At 43.8% G+C, this 15319-nt stretch overlaps 1 protein-coding gene across 1 annotated transcript; it reads left to right on the forward strand.

Moving 5' to 3' along the window:
• The first annotated feature begins 738 nt into the window (after positions 1–738).
• Positions 739–8199, forward strand: leo1 (LEO1 homolog, Paf1/RNA polymerase II complex component). Its single transcript, XM_035162422.2, has 14 exons — positions 739–895; positions 1674–1810; positions 2556–2842; positions 2965–3173; positions 3414–3518; positions 3631–3725; positions 3928–4073; positions 4331–4415; positions 4573–4667; positions 4759–4893; positions 6019–6154; positions 7072–7264; positions 7375–7472; positions 7747–8199. Exons 1-14 carry the CDS (start codon positions 838–840, stop codon positions 8008–8010), a joined length of 2043 nt encoding a protein of 680 aa, XP_035018313.2. The 5' UTR covers positions 739–837; the 3' UTR covers positions 8011–8199.
• Positions 8200–15319: the final 7120 nt, after the last annotated feature.

Here is a 15319-nt window from a genome sequence, read left to right on the forward strand (position 1 = left end):
GGTTGGCGAGTGAAACAACTTTACATAACATTAGATATCTTACGTGGTGGAGCTTATTCTCCAAACACACACAGTCGCCTGTCTCGGTTCATGTCGGTAATAACTCCCGTACGGTCCCGTTAGCATCGCCATTACTGCTGGTATCTTGCCTGCAGGCTAGCGGAGCTAAGCTAACAAGCCAGGTACAGAGACACCGATACCTGCTCATCACTACTAACACTAACACATACATAAAATAAACTTTACTTACCACAGAAACGGGAGCGCAGACGTCTTTAAGTTCTCCGTCCGGGGAACAAGCCGAACATCAAACCGTATTATTCATCCGATATGTGAGTGAAACCTCTCCACAGACTCAGGTCCTGTTCGGTGACGGGGGTTAGCCTGTTAGCCTGTTAGCTCAGGTGAAGCCGAGCAGGCAACAGGCTAGGAGCTGGAGTCGCGAGCTAACGGTGACGTCACCTGTCCATCAAGTGATAATTATTCATAATATCAAACCTCTATATAATTTAAACGAGTGAGTTAGAAAAAAACTCACCCCCCTCAGAGTTGTCATGAAGGAAGAACTAAGTGATTGAGACTAAAACCGTTTTTTGAACCATGCTGTAAACAGGTTTAATTCTGCTCTAAAGTCGGGCTTTTTAACATGGGAGTCAATGGGAATTGACTCCTTCTTGGAGCCAGCCTCAAGTGGCCACCCAGTGAACTGCAGCTTTTTGCACTTCCGTATTGGCCTCATCGCTCAGCCCGGGATGTTGCCCCTTGCTCGGAACCCGGTTATCATCTTTTGTTTCCGGTGGGTCACATTTCTCTGCCGCTCCAGTTTGGGAAAAAAAGATGGCGGACATGGACGAATTGTTCGGCAGTGATGGAGACAGCGACAACGAGCAGCGAGGTAACCGTGTTTACAGCCCTTTAGAAGCCTGTTTGTTAATGAAGTGAGAAAGTGAGACTTTAAGTGGATTTAGAGAAAGACAGAGGATCGGTGAAGGTGAAACTCGGTTGTTGTGATCGTGAAGCGGAAACACGTTAAACTCCGGGATGTTTTCGAGCACGTTAGCGTTGATTAAAACGAGTGACGTTGGTTTTATCCTTCATTTGATTGTTTTGTGTGTGTTTTAACAGACGTAAACTAAAAACTGCATGTTTATTAATCGGTGGATTTTGTTTTTAGTTACCGGAAAAAGTCCAGATCCCGCTTCACGACTGGATCGTTCTTCTTTAGTCTTTATTGCTTTTACGCTAAAATACAAAACGAACAGACCAAAACAAAGAAAAGGAGAACAACTTTTAAATAGTTTTTTAAAAAGTTAGCATTTTACATTTTCACCTTTTATCAGAATCAAATCATTCATATTGAAAATGGTGCAGAGCTGACGTCTTTATCTTTTATAAGTAATCTAACTTGAGGTGACAGCATGCCTCTATGAAAATGTTTGATATTATTATACACACTGTGGGTAATTTATGAGGGACATCTGTAAAACATGTTGCATTATAATACAACAGCTCAGCCATAAATCCGGCCTGGTTTTCTATTGACAGTGTGGGAGAGGATTCCAGTTGTGTGGAGTATTTTATGAGACGATGAGAACACAAATTAATTTATGTTGTGTACTTTATGCTAAATGAAGATAGAAACATTCCAGTGAATCCGCTCTTTTGTGTTTCAGAATCTGCATCCGGCTCTGGTTCCGACTCGGAGCCGGAGAGACCTCGGGCTGCCAGCAACGTCTCAGGCAGCGGCAGCGGCAGCGACAGTGAGAGGGAGCGGGATGATGAAGAGGAAGGGAAACCCAGTATTAATAAGGTGTGTGTTTGTGTTTGGCTAACGAGGCTCAGGTAAAACAGGGTGGGTTTTAGATGTTGCAGTACAAGATCAAACAACTGTCCGAGATGCTCTGCCACTGTCAAATCACTTCATCAATCATTTTATTCAATAATATGAATTCTGTCACAGTTGTTATTTAGTCCACAGTCCAACAGCAGGTAAGTCAGTTAGTAGCTTTGCAAATGAAATCCCTAAATGACCTGGAGGGGGTAAGAGGGTTGGAATTTTATTTCAAAGAAATATTCAACAAAAATATAAAGGCCAATTCTACAACAGACATACTGAGATATAATCACATAAGTAAAATTTTTAACTGTATATTCATTGTGATTCTGTTGACTAATGAAGTTGCACTCACTGGAAACCTTAATTCCCCATTTGAAAGGGGGAACACGTGTCGACACCACTGGTTTTCTCCAAGCAGCATAGTAACTCTACATCACTACCTCGGGGACCGGCACCCACGAGTAAAGTGTCAACGTGCGAGAAACTGGAAGTGACTTGCAAACATTCTGTATGTCACTCTCACATCTGTGTCTGCAGTTGCACAATTAGCTTGTATCGCAACCTCAGTGTGTCAAACAAGAACAAGCGGGTGAAGAATCCATCCATCCACAATAGATGTTTGTGTTCACATGGGAGAGAGTGAGGGATGGACAACATGCACTAGTGATGTCAATCTCTACATCAGCTGAAGTTACTCACCTTTCCTTCTGCCTAATAGGAGCTGTTTGGAGACGACAGTGAGGATGAGCAGCGCAGTCAACGCAGCGGCAGCGACAACCAGTCTGAGCGGTCTGGGAATCAGTCGGACGCCAGCATGCACTCAGACCAGGGCAACGATCACTCTGACGCAGAGCAGCACAGTGGCTCAGAGCGCGGCCACCGAGACGAGGATGAAGATGACGAGGACCGGGGCCACCGTTCAGACGGAGGAAGCCCAGCTGGCAGCGTGATGTCTGGAGCAGGGAGCCCTCACTCTGAGAGAGGCAGTGTGCGTTCAGACAGAAGGTGAAGAACATGCTCTCTTTATTGAACTGACATCACATGAAATAAAATAACACTTATTATTGTCAGAGGACCAGATTTTCATCCCTGCATTTATTCTCTCCAATGTGTTTGTTATAAATCAGCGTGCACAGTGATCCTGGGTCTCCACAGTCGGGGCCGGCCACTCCACGCTCTGACGGAGAAGCCTCTGGCAGGGAGAACCAGTCGGACGATGAGAAGTGGGAAGGAGGGGCCAAGAGCGACCAGTCTGATGATGAGGAGGTGAAACGTCATTACTCTGATGAAGAAAGAGAGAACTCTGATGACGATGGGCCGAGGAACAGGAAGTCAGGTACACCCAGTGTCTAGTGTTAAACAGGAACAGTATTGTAGACGAACTGGATCATGAGCCAGCCGCCTGTGTTAAGACCACATGTGAAAATTTTATCCTGAGCCCTGTGGTTAATCTCAGAATTTTTAATATGAATTTTCTTTTAGACCTCTTCATGTGTCTTGTACCTTTTTCATTTATACTGTGCTGTCATGTGGAAGTTATTCTGTTAATGTGGCTTATTGTGATTGGACTTTTCAGAGTCCGTAAAGGGCAGCGACAGTGAAGATGATTTCCTCAGACAGAAAACCAAAGCAAAAGCCGCATCTGATTCAGATTCAGACAGTGACGTAGGAACAAAGAAAGGTAAGAAGCTGTTTTGGCACATAAGTACTTTGACCACAAACCTAAACTAGTTAGTTCACCACAGCATCTACAGTTCAAATCTGAACAGTCAGTCTTCCATATTGTTCAACAGTAAAGAAAACTGCAGCAGACGACCTGTTTGGAGAAGCTGACGACATCTCTTCAGACAGCGATGCCGACAAGCCTCTGACCCCAGGACAGCCCCTGGTACCTGTCTTTCCTCTGACTCTGTTTCTTTTCTGCACTGATCATCACAACTCTTAAATTGTGCAGAGTCCTTTTTACAAGAGTTCCCAAATCTCCTTTTCTCAGAGCCTCTCATTAAGCCTCTCTGAGCTGATCCCTATTATCACGGGCCATTGAATCATACAATGTTTTTCTGAAATATTCCTGTGTGTGTGCGGCCCAGGATGCAGACGATGGGATGGAGGGGGACCCACAAGAGGAGCCTGCGGCTGAAACTCGTATCGAAGTAGAGATCCCCAAAGTCAGCACTGACCTCGGATCTGACCTTTATTTTGTCAAGCTGCCCAACTTCCTGTCCGTGGAGCCCAGGTCAGAACATTGGCACTGTCAATGAAAACAGTGTTAACACATATTGAACTTGATGAGCTCTTAAATCCTTTTAAAATGTCTGGAAAAGATACAACTACAACAAATGAAGAGGACATATTTTCAGAAATATTAAGATGAGAATTCCAAGAGCAGATATCCTAGTTTTTTAGTTTGTGTTCAGCTAAATGTGATGGGTCTTGACCACAGTAGTCAAGTCTTTCTGGTATATTTATTTTTCTTTGAACCTCCCTTTTCAGACCCTTTGATCCTCAGTACTATGAGGATGAATTCGAGGATGAGGAGATGCTGGATGAAGAGGGACGGACCAGGCTCAAACTGAAGGTACATGCTGTACTTCACCACATCTGTATATGGGAATATGTTTGTAACTTTCGATGTGGACGACATGGAAATCCACAGAAAATCTTCTTGTCAATAGATTTCACGTGTGGTTGACTTTGGTATTTAAGTGACAACACTTTATCCTTTTCTCCCTCAGGTGGAGAATACGATTCGGTGGAGAGCCAAGAAAGACGAGGAGGGAAACGAAGCACGAGAGAGCAACGCACGCATCGTCAAATGGTCGGATGGCAGGTGTGTGTTATGTCAAGCTGGATGTTGGGGTTATGTGAAGAGGAAATGCTCTGTATTTTCCATGCTTTTAAATTTCCTGTTCTCGCCGCAGCATGTCCCTCCACCTGGGGAACGAAGTGTTCGATGTTTACAAAGCTCCTCTCCAAGGAGACCACAACCACCTGTTCATCCGACAGGGCACTGGACTGCAGGGGCAGGCTGTGTTCAAAACCAAACTAACATTCAGGTAATGGAATATAAATGTCATGCTTGTGTTGTTGATGGACTCAGACACAGGCTCTCACCTGAGTCTCTGGGGATTTTCCTCCTCCTGTCTGACTCTGTCACAGCTGTACCTGCACTAAATAAGCCCCCCGACTGCCTCCAGTTCCAAACAACAACAGTGGCACCTTTCTTTCAGGCTCCATTCAGAAATGTGCTCTATGCTGTAAGTCCCTGATCACCTTGTGCGAGCTGCCCAGGTTTCTCCCAGTAAGAACAGCGTAAGCCTCTTAGCGCCCCAAAGTCCACCTGGATGTTCTGTCTTCTCAGACCACATGGGACTAGCAGGCCACTGGCCAAAGCTGCTTTAATGCACAATAGGCCTCTACGCTCCCAGGCAGGACTGTACCATTTGTTCTAAATCAGTATTGTCATCAGAGTTTTAATTAGGATTGAGGCTGAAGCTGCTCACGGTTAAATTGGTTTGGACATAGCTTTGTTTCTTTTTCTTTCTTCTTACTTAGGAGCTTTATGCAGCTTCACAAATTAATGAAACAAAAACCTTCAGAGAAGATGGCGCTAAGAAGAAGTAAAATTTTCCTGGTTAACTAATAAGGATACCTGAACAACACATACCTCCACCAAAGATAATGCCCTATCTCACCATTGTTAATGAAAGCCCCCCCCCCAGAGTAATCCTGCTGAGAGACACAAACCGACAAACAGCTGTGACAACACATTCTTCTAGGGGGAGGTAAAAATGAGAGACACATTGATATGAAAGCAAAAACACAACCTGAACACACTGCGCACAGTGTGCACTTTTTTAATGCTTCTACTGGTTTCCAGGACGGAATTAACTGAAGGTTAAATCTCATTTCTTTACGGATATGTTGCAAAAAATATCTCGAATGTACTAAAAGCTGCTGATTAAGGGATATGAAATGACGATAATGGGGCAGCATAGAAATGTGGGTATCTCTGCAGACAGAAACAGAAAAATGGGACATTTAGAAACCGGCAAAATATCTATGGTGTATGATACTTAAAGTTGCTCTGTGGCGGTTTCCTGCAAACAAACACAGTTATGTTAGGGGCACATTTGCACAGTCACGTTAAAATCTGACACTGTTTCCTCTTGTGTTTCCAGGCCCCACTCCACAGACAGCGCCACCCACAGGAAGATGACTCTGTCTCTGGCTGACCGCTGCTCCAAGACACAGAAGATCCGAATCCTTCCGATGGCCGGACGAGATCCTGAGTCGCATCGTAACGAAATGATCAAGGTGACACACTTTCACGTTCTGTCCGTCGGGGCTGTTTGGGTTTCTCTTTGATCTGCTCCGAGAACGCCTCTGTTGCCACAGGGACTGAAAAATGTTGCATGAGGCCAATTGTTGGCAAGTGTTGTCCCTTTACATAAAGAAATAACCTGGTGCACTTACATAATGAGGTCGCACAGTGGTCAGTGAAATGGAAATGGTGTCAGCGAGTGTATGTGTGTATACGTGTGTGGGGCTGAATGTGTATCTAATGCCAACACAAATCAGATCTGTTAATAGCATCGTTTATAGTTCCACTGAGCTCAGTGCTGACCTGTGACACTTCTGTGTGATCTCCTGCTCAGATTTTCTTTCACTCAGTCATTTCCAGTATGAATGTTTTATAATCTAAAAAGTTGTATGTGTCAGTATAGAAAGTTGCATCATAGTCTCTCTTACCAGTTGCATTTATACTGGTGTAGCAGCTTGTTGTTTTCTTGTTTGGTAGATTAATGAGGGTCTTAGTTAGATTTGGATACTGTCGACAAAGCAGCTTTTTCTGCAAGAGTACAGCTTGTTCAGATGAGGGCCGCCCACAGAGGGCTTTGGTTAACACTTGCTGATCAGAAGCCCAACTTGGAAGATGTGGTCGTAGGAGCTGAAGGCCTTATCATGTGTAACAATACGAATAAAAGCTGATAAAGAATTAATTAAAAAATAGATGTCACACATAATGAAGCCTTGAAAAAAATAACTGATTAATCTAAACCTGTTATAACAGACAAAATAATGACATTCGCTATTTCCTGAACCACAAGCACCACACAGTGAAGTTTTTATCAGTGTAACAAAAGAGATTTTAAATTAGCAGCTAGAAACAAGATGTCAAACTTGAATCCAGGGCTTAAAATTAATTCCCACTGGTGTTGCTCTCCGGGCAGAAAGAGGAAGAGCGGCTCCGTGCCTCTATCCGCAGGGAGTCCCAGCAGCGGAGGATGAGGGAGAAGCAGCACCAGAGAGGCCTGAGCAGCAGCTACCTGGAGCCCGACCGCTACGACGATGAGGAGGAGGGCGAGGAGTCAATCAGCCTGGCAGCCATCAAGAGCAAGTACAAGGGAGGAGGAGGCCTGAGAGGTGAGGGGAAAATGCATACTGTACTCACCACGGTCATTTTAAAAATTGTCACAAGTTCGATTTTTACTGAGATCTAATGAACATCGCCTTTTTCTCTGCCCCCAATCCAGAGGAGCGAGCGAGGATCTACTCCTCAGACAGCGATGAGGGCTCTGATGATGATAAAGCCCAGAGGTTGATGAAGGCCAAGAAGCTGGACAGTGATGAGGTAGGTGCACTATCCAGCAGGGCAGACAGGGGGCAGTGTGAGGCAGCACCTGAACATGCCTACGTTTCACTGTTACCTCATGGGAACTGAACAGGACAGGAAATTCTAGTCCTTCTGAAAGAACATGAATTCGCTTCTGCACTGACTGTCTTTGCAAAAACAAGTTATGACAAATTTTCGAACATAACAAACTGAATGTACAGATGAGCTGTACAGAACGTCTGCTCACACCTTCTTTCACCCAGTCACCTCTTTCCTTCTCCCTTTCCCACAGGAGGGTGAGGGATCCGGCAAGAGGAAAGCGGAGGATGACGAGGAAACGTCCACCAAGAAGGCCAAGAAATATGTCATCAGTGATGAAGAGGAGGAGGAGGAGGAGGAGCTGGAACAGGAGCAAGAGCCAGAGCAGGACGAAGAGCATGAGCCAGAGCAGGAGCAGGAGCCAGAGCAGGAGCATGAGCAGGAGCAGGAACAGGAGCAGGGGAGGAGGAAGAGGAGGAGGATGATGATGAATAATTTACTTCTTTTTTTTTTTTAATCATTCCACTGTATTATCAGTGCTCAGCCCACATGGCTTATAAACAGCCAGATTTTTGTTTTGTATATTTTCTTAAGACCTGTGTGTGTGGGTGAGTGTCTGTGTGTCTGATAGTGTGTTTGCTTGTCTATGTTGTGTACAGCAGAGGTGAGAAATAAAGAAATGGTTGTGTGATGTAACCAAAGCTTCCCAAGGCCTCTATCTTTCTAACGTTGTGATTCATATGCGTGAATCACTCTGTTGTGAGCTTTAGTCCTGTTTCCAAACAAAAAGCAGGTTAAATTGGTTAAGTGTTGATTGAAGATGAAATTAGGCAAAAAGCAGAGAAGCAAAGTCTGACATTTTAGCCGTGAACCCGTTTTGATTGAATGTTCATGCAGGTTATGTGGATGCTAAAAATTCCCTTCAGGAAAGAACTGGGGAGGAAAGTAAAGGGACAAGTCTGTTGGTGCTGAAAGAACCAACTTAACCCTCATGACAGGAGGCGGAGGTCCTCCTCAATCGGTCTGTCATGGATGGATACTTAACACACTCAGCAGGCCCTTCTGCCTCTGTCTGTAATGACTGTTATCGTTTCTTTCGAGAAAGTTAGTGATTCAGCTGCAAAGAGACAGAACAACAGAGACGCACAACTACTACCAAAGCAACATTTTCAGTGTATTTGTCAGACTAATTCATGAATCTTGATTTTAAATTATCTGGCATATTTAGGGCACTGATAATAATGGGTTTGTGCAGATCCAAATAAAAATCCAGTATCGGATCTAGTGAATTTAAATGTGGTTTCATAAGAGGACTGTTTCATACTGAGGTGCAGTATGTCCTCTACTGACTGATGTCAATCAGTGGCCGCTGTATAAACTCAAACCTGTTTCAAGTCAATAATCCATTAGTATGATGCAGGTATGATTTTGAATTTGGAGGAGAGAGCGTTTCACACGTCAGAGCTCCAGCACCAGACGTTAGGGGAGGTATTGTGACTTGATTCCCTGTTGTTAGAGGGGAGGGTGGCGGGGGAGTGTAGAGAACAACAGTCCAGGTTACTGATTCAAGTTCATCAGGCAGGATGACGCACACTGTCGCACATTCCCTCACACACACACACACACACACACAAACAGTTAACTGGGTTCCCAGTGATAGATAACAGCCCTTGGATCTGACCTCTCCCTCAGCCCCGTCCACACAGAACTGGTTGGAGCCACCCACAATACAAAACTGGTCAAACAAAGTCATGAAGAAAGAGTTTAGTAAAAATGGCGGCCTCCCTGCGTCACATAGACACAAAACACAGAGACACACAACTAAAGCAACGTTCTGCAGGTACAGTTGGGCTGTACCTAAAATTCCAGTTCACTGGAAATTCACAAGGAAGCTGCTTAGTTGAAGTGAGATTGTGCAACTGAATCATTCACTGCTGAGGGCAAGATGGAGCTGTCACTCAGAGCGGGCCCATGTGTGTGTGTGCAGAGGCTTGTATGTGCATGTCTAGATGCAGGAAGAAGAAGCCATGCGTCCTTAGTATAGCACATGCTGCACTATAAATAGCGCATACTGTGAATGTATGATGCTGCTTTATGCAAATGAAGTGTGTGTGTGTTTCCCCTGGTTGTCTCACTAGAGGAGGTGTCGTCAGTACAGTTGTGTGCGGCGTCCTCTCAGACTGCAGTGGGTTATGTAAACCCAGTTCCACACAGGAGAGGAGAGGGAGGGGAGGCACTGCTACACACAGTCAGCACTGACTGAGGGGGGATGAGACGGAGGGGAGGGCTGCAGCATTTCACCCTGTTTTTTTGTTGTTTTGTTTTTTCCTCCTCCTCCTCTTGTCTCGTCTTTTGTCTCTGTATCACTTCAATTGTTTCGCTGAGCCGTACCCGGATCCTCCCACCGTCCAGCACTGAGCCTGGACCGGAACAAAAGCACACACACACTGAACACAACAGATCAGTGATGTGGAGAGGCCATGTTTTCTCACACACACACACACACTGAACAGAACAGATCAGTGATGTGGAGAGGCCATGTTTTCTCACACACACACAAACGATGAAAGTCGGCTGAGTCACTGTGAGAAACTCTTGGCTTTTGTTCTGCCAATTAACCCCGAGGGAAGACACTCACTGTCAGTCCAGGTGTTTCTTGAGGTAAACAGCCATGTGTTGTCATTATGGTCTTAGATTTATGTGTGTGTGTGTGTGCTCTTGTACAGCTATCTTTGTGAGGACCAGTTAGAGCCTACAACCTACATTTAGGCCGGTCCTCACTTTGTGACCCACCTTTAATGTACTGTTTGGTGGTTAAGACATGGTTTTAGGGTTAGAATTAGGTTCAGGTTAAAGTTAGGTTAAGGATTAGTGTTGGACATTTGGTTTTAATGGTTGAGGTTAGGGTAAGGAGCTGGGAGTACATTATGCCAATTAGTGTCCTTACTAAGACAGAAGTAGAAGGTTGTGTGTTGTTGGGGTTAGGATGTGGGTGAGGGTTAGAACTGTGTGTGCGTGGGTTTGTGTGTTTATCTGTGTGTGTGTGTGTGTGTATTCTGATCCTGCACGTGTATACACCTGTTTCATCTGCTCAGGTTATATTTGAGCTATTCAGATATGCTGTACTCTGTGTATCTTGGTTTCTTTCCAGGAGGATTCATCATATCATAAAAATTGTTTTATACTTGGAGTTTGATTGTGGTGAAGACGGTAACATAATCTCAATCTTACACATGACATTTGCTTATTAAATACATTTTTTTCAAACAATTTCTTCATTCTGTTTTTCTGTTTCTGTTAAGACTGAGGACTTCACTGTCTTTGCTGTCATTCTTTTACTTTGGGTTAAAACCTTTTTGATCTTTTCCATCAGATTTATGTCATGTTTTGTATAGTTTCGCACTTAAAGAACAATGTTTCTGCTGTTTACTTGTTCAACATTTAACACATATAGTCTTTAAACTGAAGTTTAACTCGGTGCACCCCTCCTTGTCCTTGTTAAGCTTCATTTGAGTGTCAGAGGAACACATTTATAACAATAAAACTCATATGTAAAGACACAAACAGTGAAAAAGGCACAAAACCTACAGTATATTGTTATTCCTTGAGTTTTTTCTATAGTTCCCATGTAATTTCAGTCAGATCAACTTCAGAGAATAGTTTAAACTCAAGTTTCAGTTCATACAGACCTTTTTGTCCTTGCTTAGCTTCACTTGATGGTTAGAAGAACACCTTTTTAACCAGAAAACTCAATTGTGTAGCATTTTAAACAGTGCTGCCCTTCAGTTTAATTTTTTCATCTGCGGTATTATTGTTCCTTGAGTTTCTTGTGTTAATTCCCTTTTAATTTCAGAGCAACGTCACAGAATTTAGGATTAATTATGTGAATTTCTGTTGTCTTATTCTGTCTGTTGTCTCTTTGTTTCAATTTCATTTGAATCCAACAGTTTTGTGAACCTCCTCAGTAACAGTCTCACTCTGTGTACCCTGGCTGTATTTCATAGCTCAGTGGCCTTTACCCCTGTCTCAGTATGTCGCTTCCCCCTGCTGCTGCTTATATAAGAGCCTAATAAATAAAATAGAAACACAATACTCTCACCGCAGGATCCTCAAACTCTCACACATGACACTGCGCCCCGGAGGCCGCAGCCAGGCAGGGTCTTAGCAGGAACATTTTCCCTTACGTACGAGCAGGTGTGTAATATTCACACACGCACACACACACACACACGTGCAACCATGACTGCAACGAATCAGTATCATCCGTTTCTTTTTTTCCTTCTGACCTTAACAATCCGGGTCAGCGTGTTCAGTCGAAGGAACAGAGATTAATTTGTAAACAGCAGGTTACCTTCAACTGGGAGCTGATTACATCGACACAGTTTTACCAGAAACAGACAAACAAAGAAAAAGTAAATGAGACAAGGTGACTGTCTGCGGGACAGCTTCTCTAGAGTCACTCTTCTGCCTCATTACACAAAACAATAGTTTCTCTGTATCTACCTGCTGTTTATCTACCTTGGCTTTATATTTAATAACCTGAATGAATTCCATTGCAATGCACAAATAAACACATGATTTGTGTGGCACATGTAGACAACTGTTAAAAACAACATGTTGCGCATTATGTTTACACAAACATTGTAATTAGGTAACATTTTTGTTAAGTGCTTCTCAAATATGAATTTTTAAATTAGTAAGTAACAAGTAATATTTAATAATATTTTGGGCAGAAGACATTTTTAAATTTTGATATTGATTGAATGATACATTTTTTATTGATAATACTTCTGTACTCTCACTGAAGTCGGATTTTAATTCCACATTGTTGTATTTGGACTCTTGCTTATGTGAAACCTCACTGGTGGAGAAATGGTTAACATGGGATGTGTGATTCCACTCAGACAATGAAGTGACACAGTTCCTGACTCAGGTCTTATGTCTGCATCTTGCATAAACAGCTTAAAATGGGGGATATCACGGGACATCAGGTTTCCAAATGGGTCAGCTCCATGTTGGAAATATCTGGGTTATGAGCTGAAAAACGTCTGTTTCCACCTCAACCTTGCAGTAATGTTAGTAAGTATTTTTTGTATCATGTATAAGCTGTATTGTAACAGCTTTTCATTGAAGCTATACGGAGATAATAACTGATAATTCTACAATACTCCACGTGTTTCACCCTTCACATAGCCATGAAGGCAGGAGTAAGTTTTTCTTCAGTCAGTGTGTGTGTGTGTGTGTGTGTGTGTGTGTGTGTGTGTGTGTGTGTGTGTGTGTGTGTGTGTATGTATTCAAATTAATTCAACAATGCATCGACACATTTTCACTAAACTTGGAAGGAATATTACTTTGGAAAGTATCATCAGATGATGACAATGAAGTCACCGAATGACATCACGCAAATTTCAGAAAAACATTTTTTGAGGTATTTCTGCCTCCTGTCAGACTATAGACACGAAGAAAAGCTGGTATATATGTATATTTATGTATATTTATCAAAAGATAATTAATGATTAGCTAATGGTCATATGGGAGGAATGCTTTCATCATGACATCACCACAAAGTCAGAAATGAAATCATATAATGTAGTAATGATGTCAACATATACAAATTGCTTGATTTGGGTACAGACAGCAAAGTCTAACATATGTCCTTTGTATCTTGTATTTTCTTTCCGAGATGGTGAAGAAGTCTCCACAATAAAGTCGTCAGGGTTTTAACACTGCTCAACAGAAAAGCCTGCAGTATGGACCAAAAGGAGCCGTCTGAAATCTGGTTGACAGAATAACCAAAGGCTGCATGTCTTGGTGTCAGGGAGAGGGAGAGGGGGGGGTGGGGATCAGGAGGTTCACACACACACACAGAGACAGAGAGAGAGGAGAGTGTTGTGGAGGAGAGCAGAGGATGGGAGGGAGGCGCTGGGGTCAGGTGTGGGACGAGAGCTCGTCCAGTCTCCCTGGCCTGCGGAATTTCAGAGCCCGCTGTGACTCACAGCTCAGTATACACTCTGCTCCTGACCTTCAGTTATCTAACCAACCTGCCAGCACCGAGCCACAGAAACCGTCTCTCTGTCTTTCTCTCTCCATCCTAAATTGTTGGTCACTCACCCCTGTCTCACCACGCCGGGTTAGGTAAGCCGGAGCATTTGCGACACGATAATAAATGACTAATGTACCATCTTCTGAATTTGCACAGACGATGGTTGAGCGATCAATTTGGTTTAATTGAAAGCTGATTGCTTGGAAACCGGCTCCGCTCGCTGTCTAATTTAGGAAACAGAAAGTTTCTGCAGCAGCTGAACTGGTCTCCCACCACCTTTCATAACTGCCATAGTAACCTGGGTATTTACAGTCCCTGTAGTCCCAGTAGTCATAATGGTTATATTGACATTTGATGTTACATAAAGCTTCAGAGCAAACAGTGACAGGTTGTTTCTCTAATGGCCATACGGCACATTTGATCTATTCCCTCCGATTGGTTGGTGATTGATGGCCTGGGCTCTGTTGTCTTCATGTGTTCTGGGCTGCAGTTATGAAAACAGTGCGCAGTGGACTGCTGAGAGATCTGCTGCTGCTGCAGAGAGAGGAGCTGGTTTCTGCTGAAGCTGACACCTTTTCCCTGCTCAACACAGGCCCCCAGCAGAGAGGGAATTATAAACACTGCTTAGGATTCTGAGCTAGTGTGTGTGTGTGTGTGTGTGTGTGTGTGTGTGTGTGTGTGTGTGTGTGTGTGTGTGTGTGTGTGTGTGTGTGTGGTACAGGTATAATGTTGTGGGGACATACATTTATTTACACTTTATGAGGACCAAAAGCAAGTCCTCATAACATAAATCATTAAACTTTATGTTGATGACACGTTTAAAGGTCGGTACATGTTTAAAGGTTAGGTTAACTTTAAGTTTAGAGTAAGGTTAAGATCAGGGTAAGGTGTTACGGTTAAGGTTAGGTTAGGTTAGGGTTAGGTAAGTAGTAACTAAAGTTAAGGTTAGTGTAAGTCCCCAGGAAATCAATGTAAGTCAATGTAATATCCTCTGAAGTCACGACTGTGTGTGTGTGTGTGTGTGTGTGTGTGTGTTGTTTTAAGGTTATCTTAAGTTAAGGCTACGGCTGAGGCCCTCAGCAGTCCCTCTAGCTGCTGCAGCACAATCAGCCGCCATTTCCTATGCAAAGCTTTGTCACGTTGTGTTTGCTAAGATTTTCCTCTGTGGATCAATACAGAGTGTTTGCGTTGAGCAGGTGCTGTTCTCTTTAATGCAAATGTTTCGTAAACACTGTGGACGATGTTGCTGTTGCCTGAGGCTGCAGGTTGTGTAATGGTCTGTAGGAAAGCATAACGCTGCAGCTTTAGTCGTGCAGGGAATTATACTGCGACGTGTCTCACTGCAAATCCAAATTACCCTCTGGGCCTGGCTGACAGGAGCTCGGAGTCGCCCCCTTTGATCGTGTCATCGCCCCCCCGAGTCTTCTCATCCCCTCTTTCCTTCTTTTCCTCGTGGATTTGTGGAATCTTTCACCCGTCCTGTTTGTGGCCCTCGCCCCTGCTCAGCTGCTGTTTGAATAGGTACATACTGCAGGGGAGAGCAGAGATCTCGCCCATGTGTGCGAAATGGACACGTCCACTTGTCCATCCACCTCTTTTCCATGACTGCGAGTCATTATCACCATGGATACTTCCACAAATAGAGCATCAGTTGAATGAGAACACCCAGTGCATTAGAAAGAGGCCAAAGGCACATACAAACACACACACACACACACACACAGTAAAATTCATACCTGCATTTAGGAGGACAATGGCCTGGCTAGCTGCCTCTTTTCAGGGC

Source organism: Hippoglossus stenolepis, chromosome 1, assembly GCF_022539355.2.
Source record: "Hippoglossus stenolepis isolate QCI-W04-F060 chromosome 1, HSTE1.2, whole genome shotgun sequence".
Lineage (NCBI taxonomy): Eukaryota > Metazoa > Chordata > Actinopteri > Pleuronectiformes > Pleuronectidae > Hippoglossus > Hippoglossus stenolepis.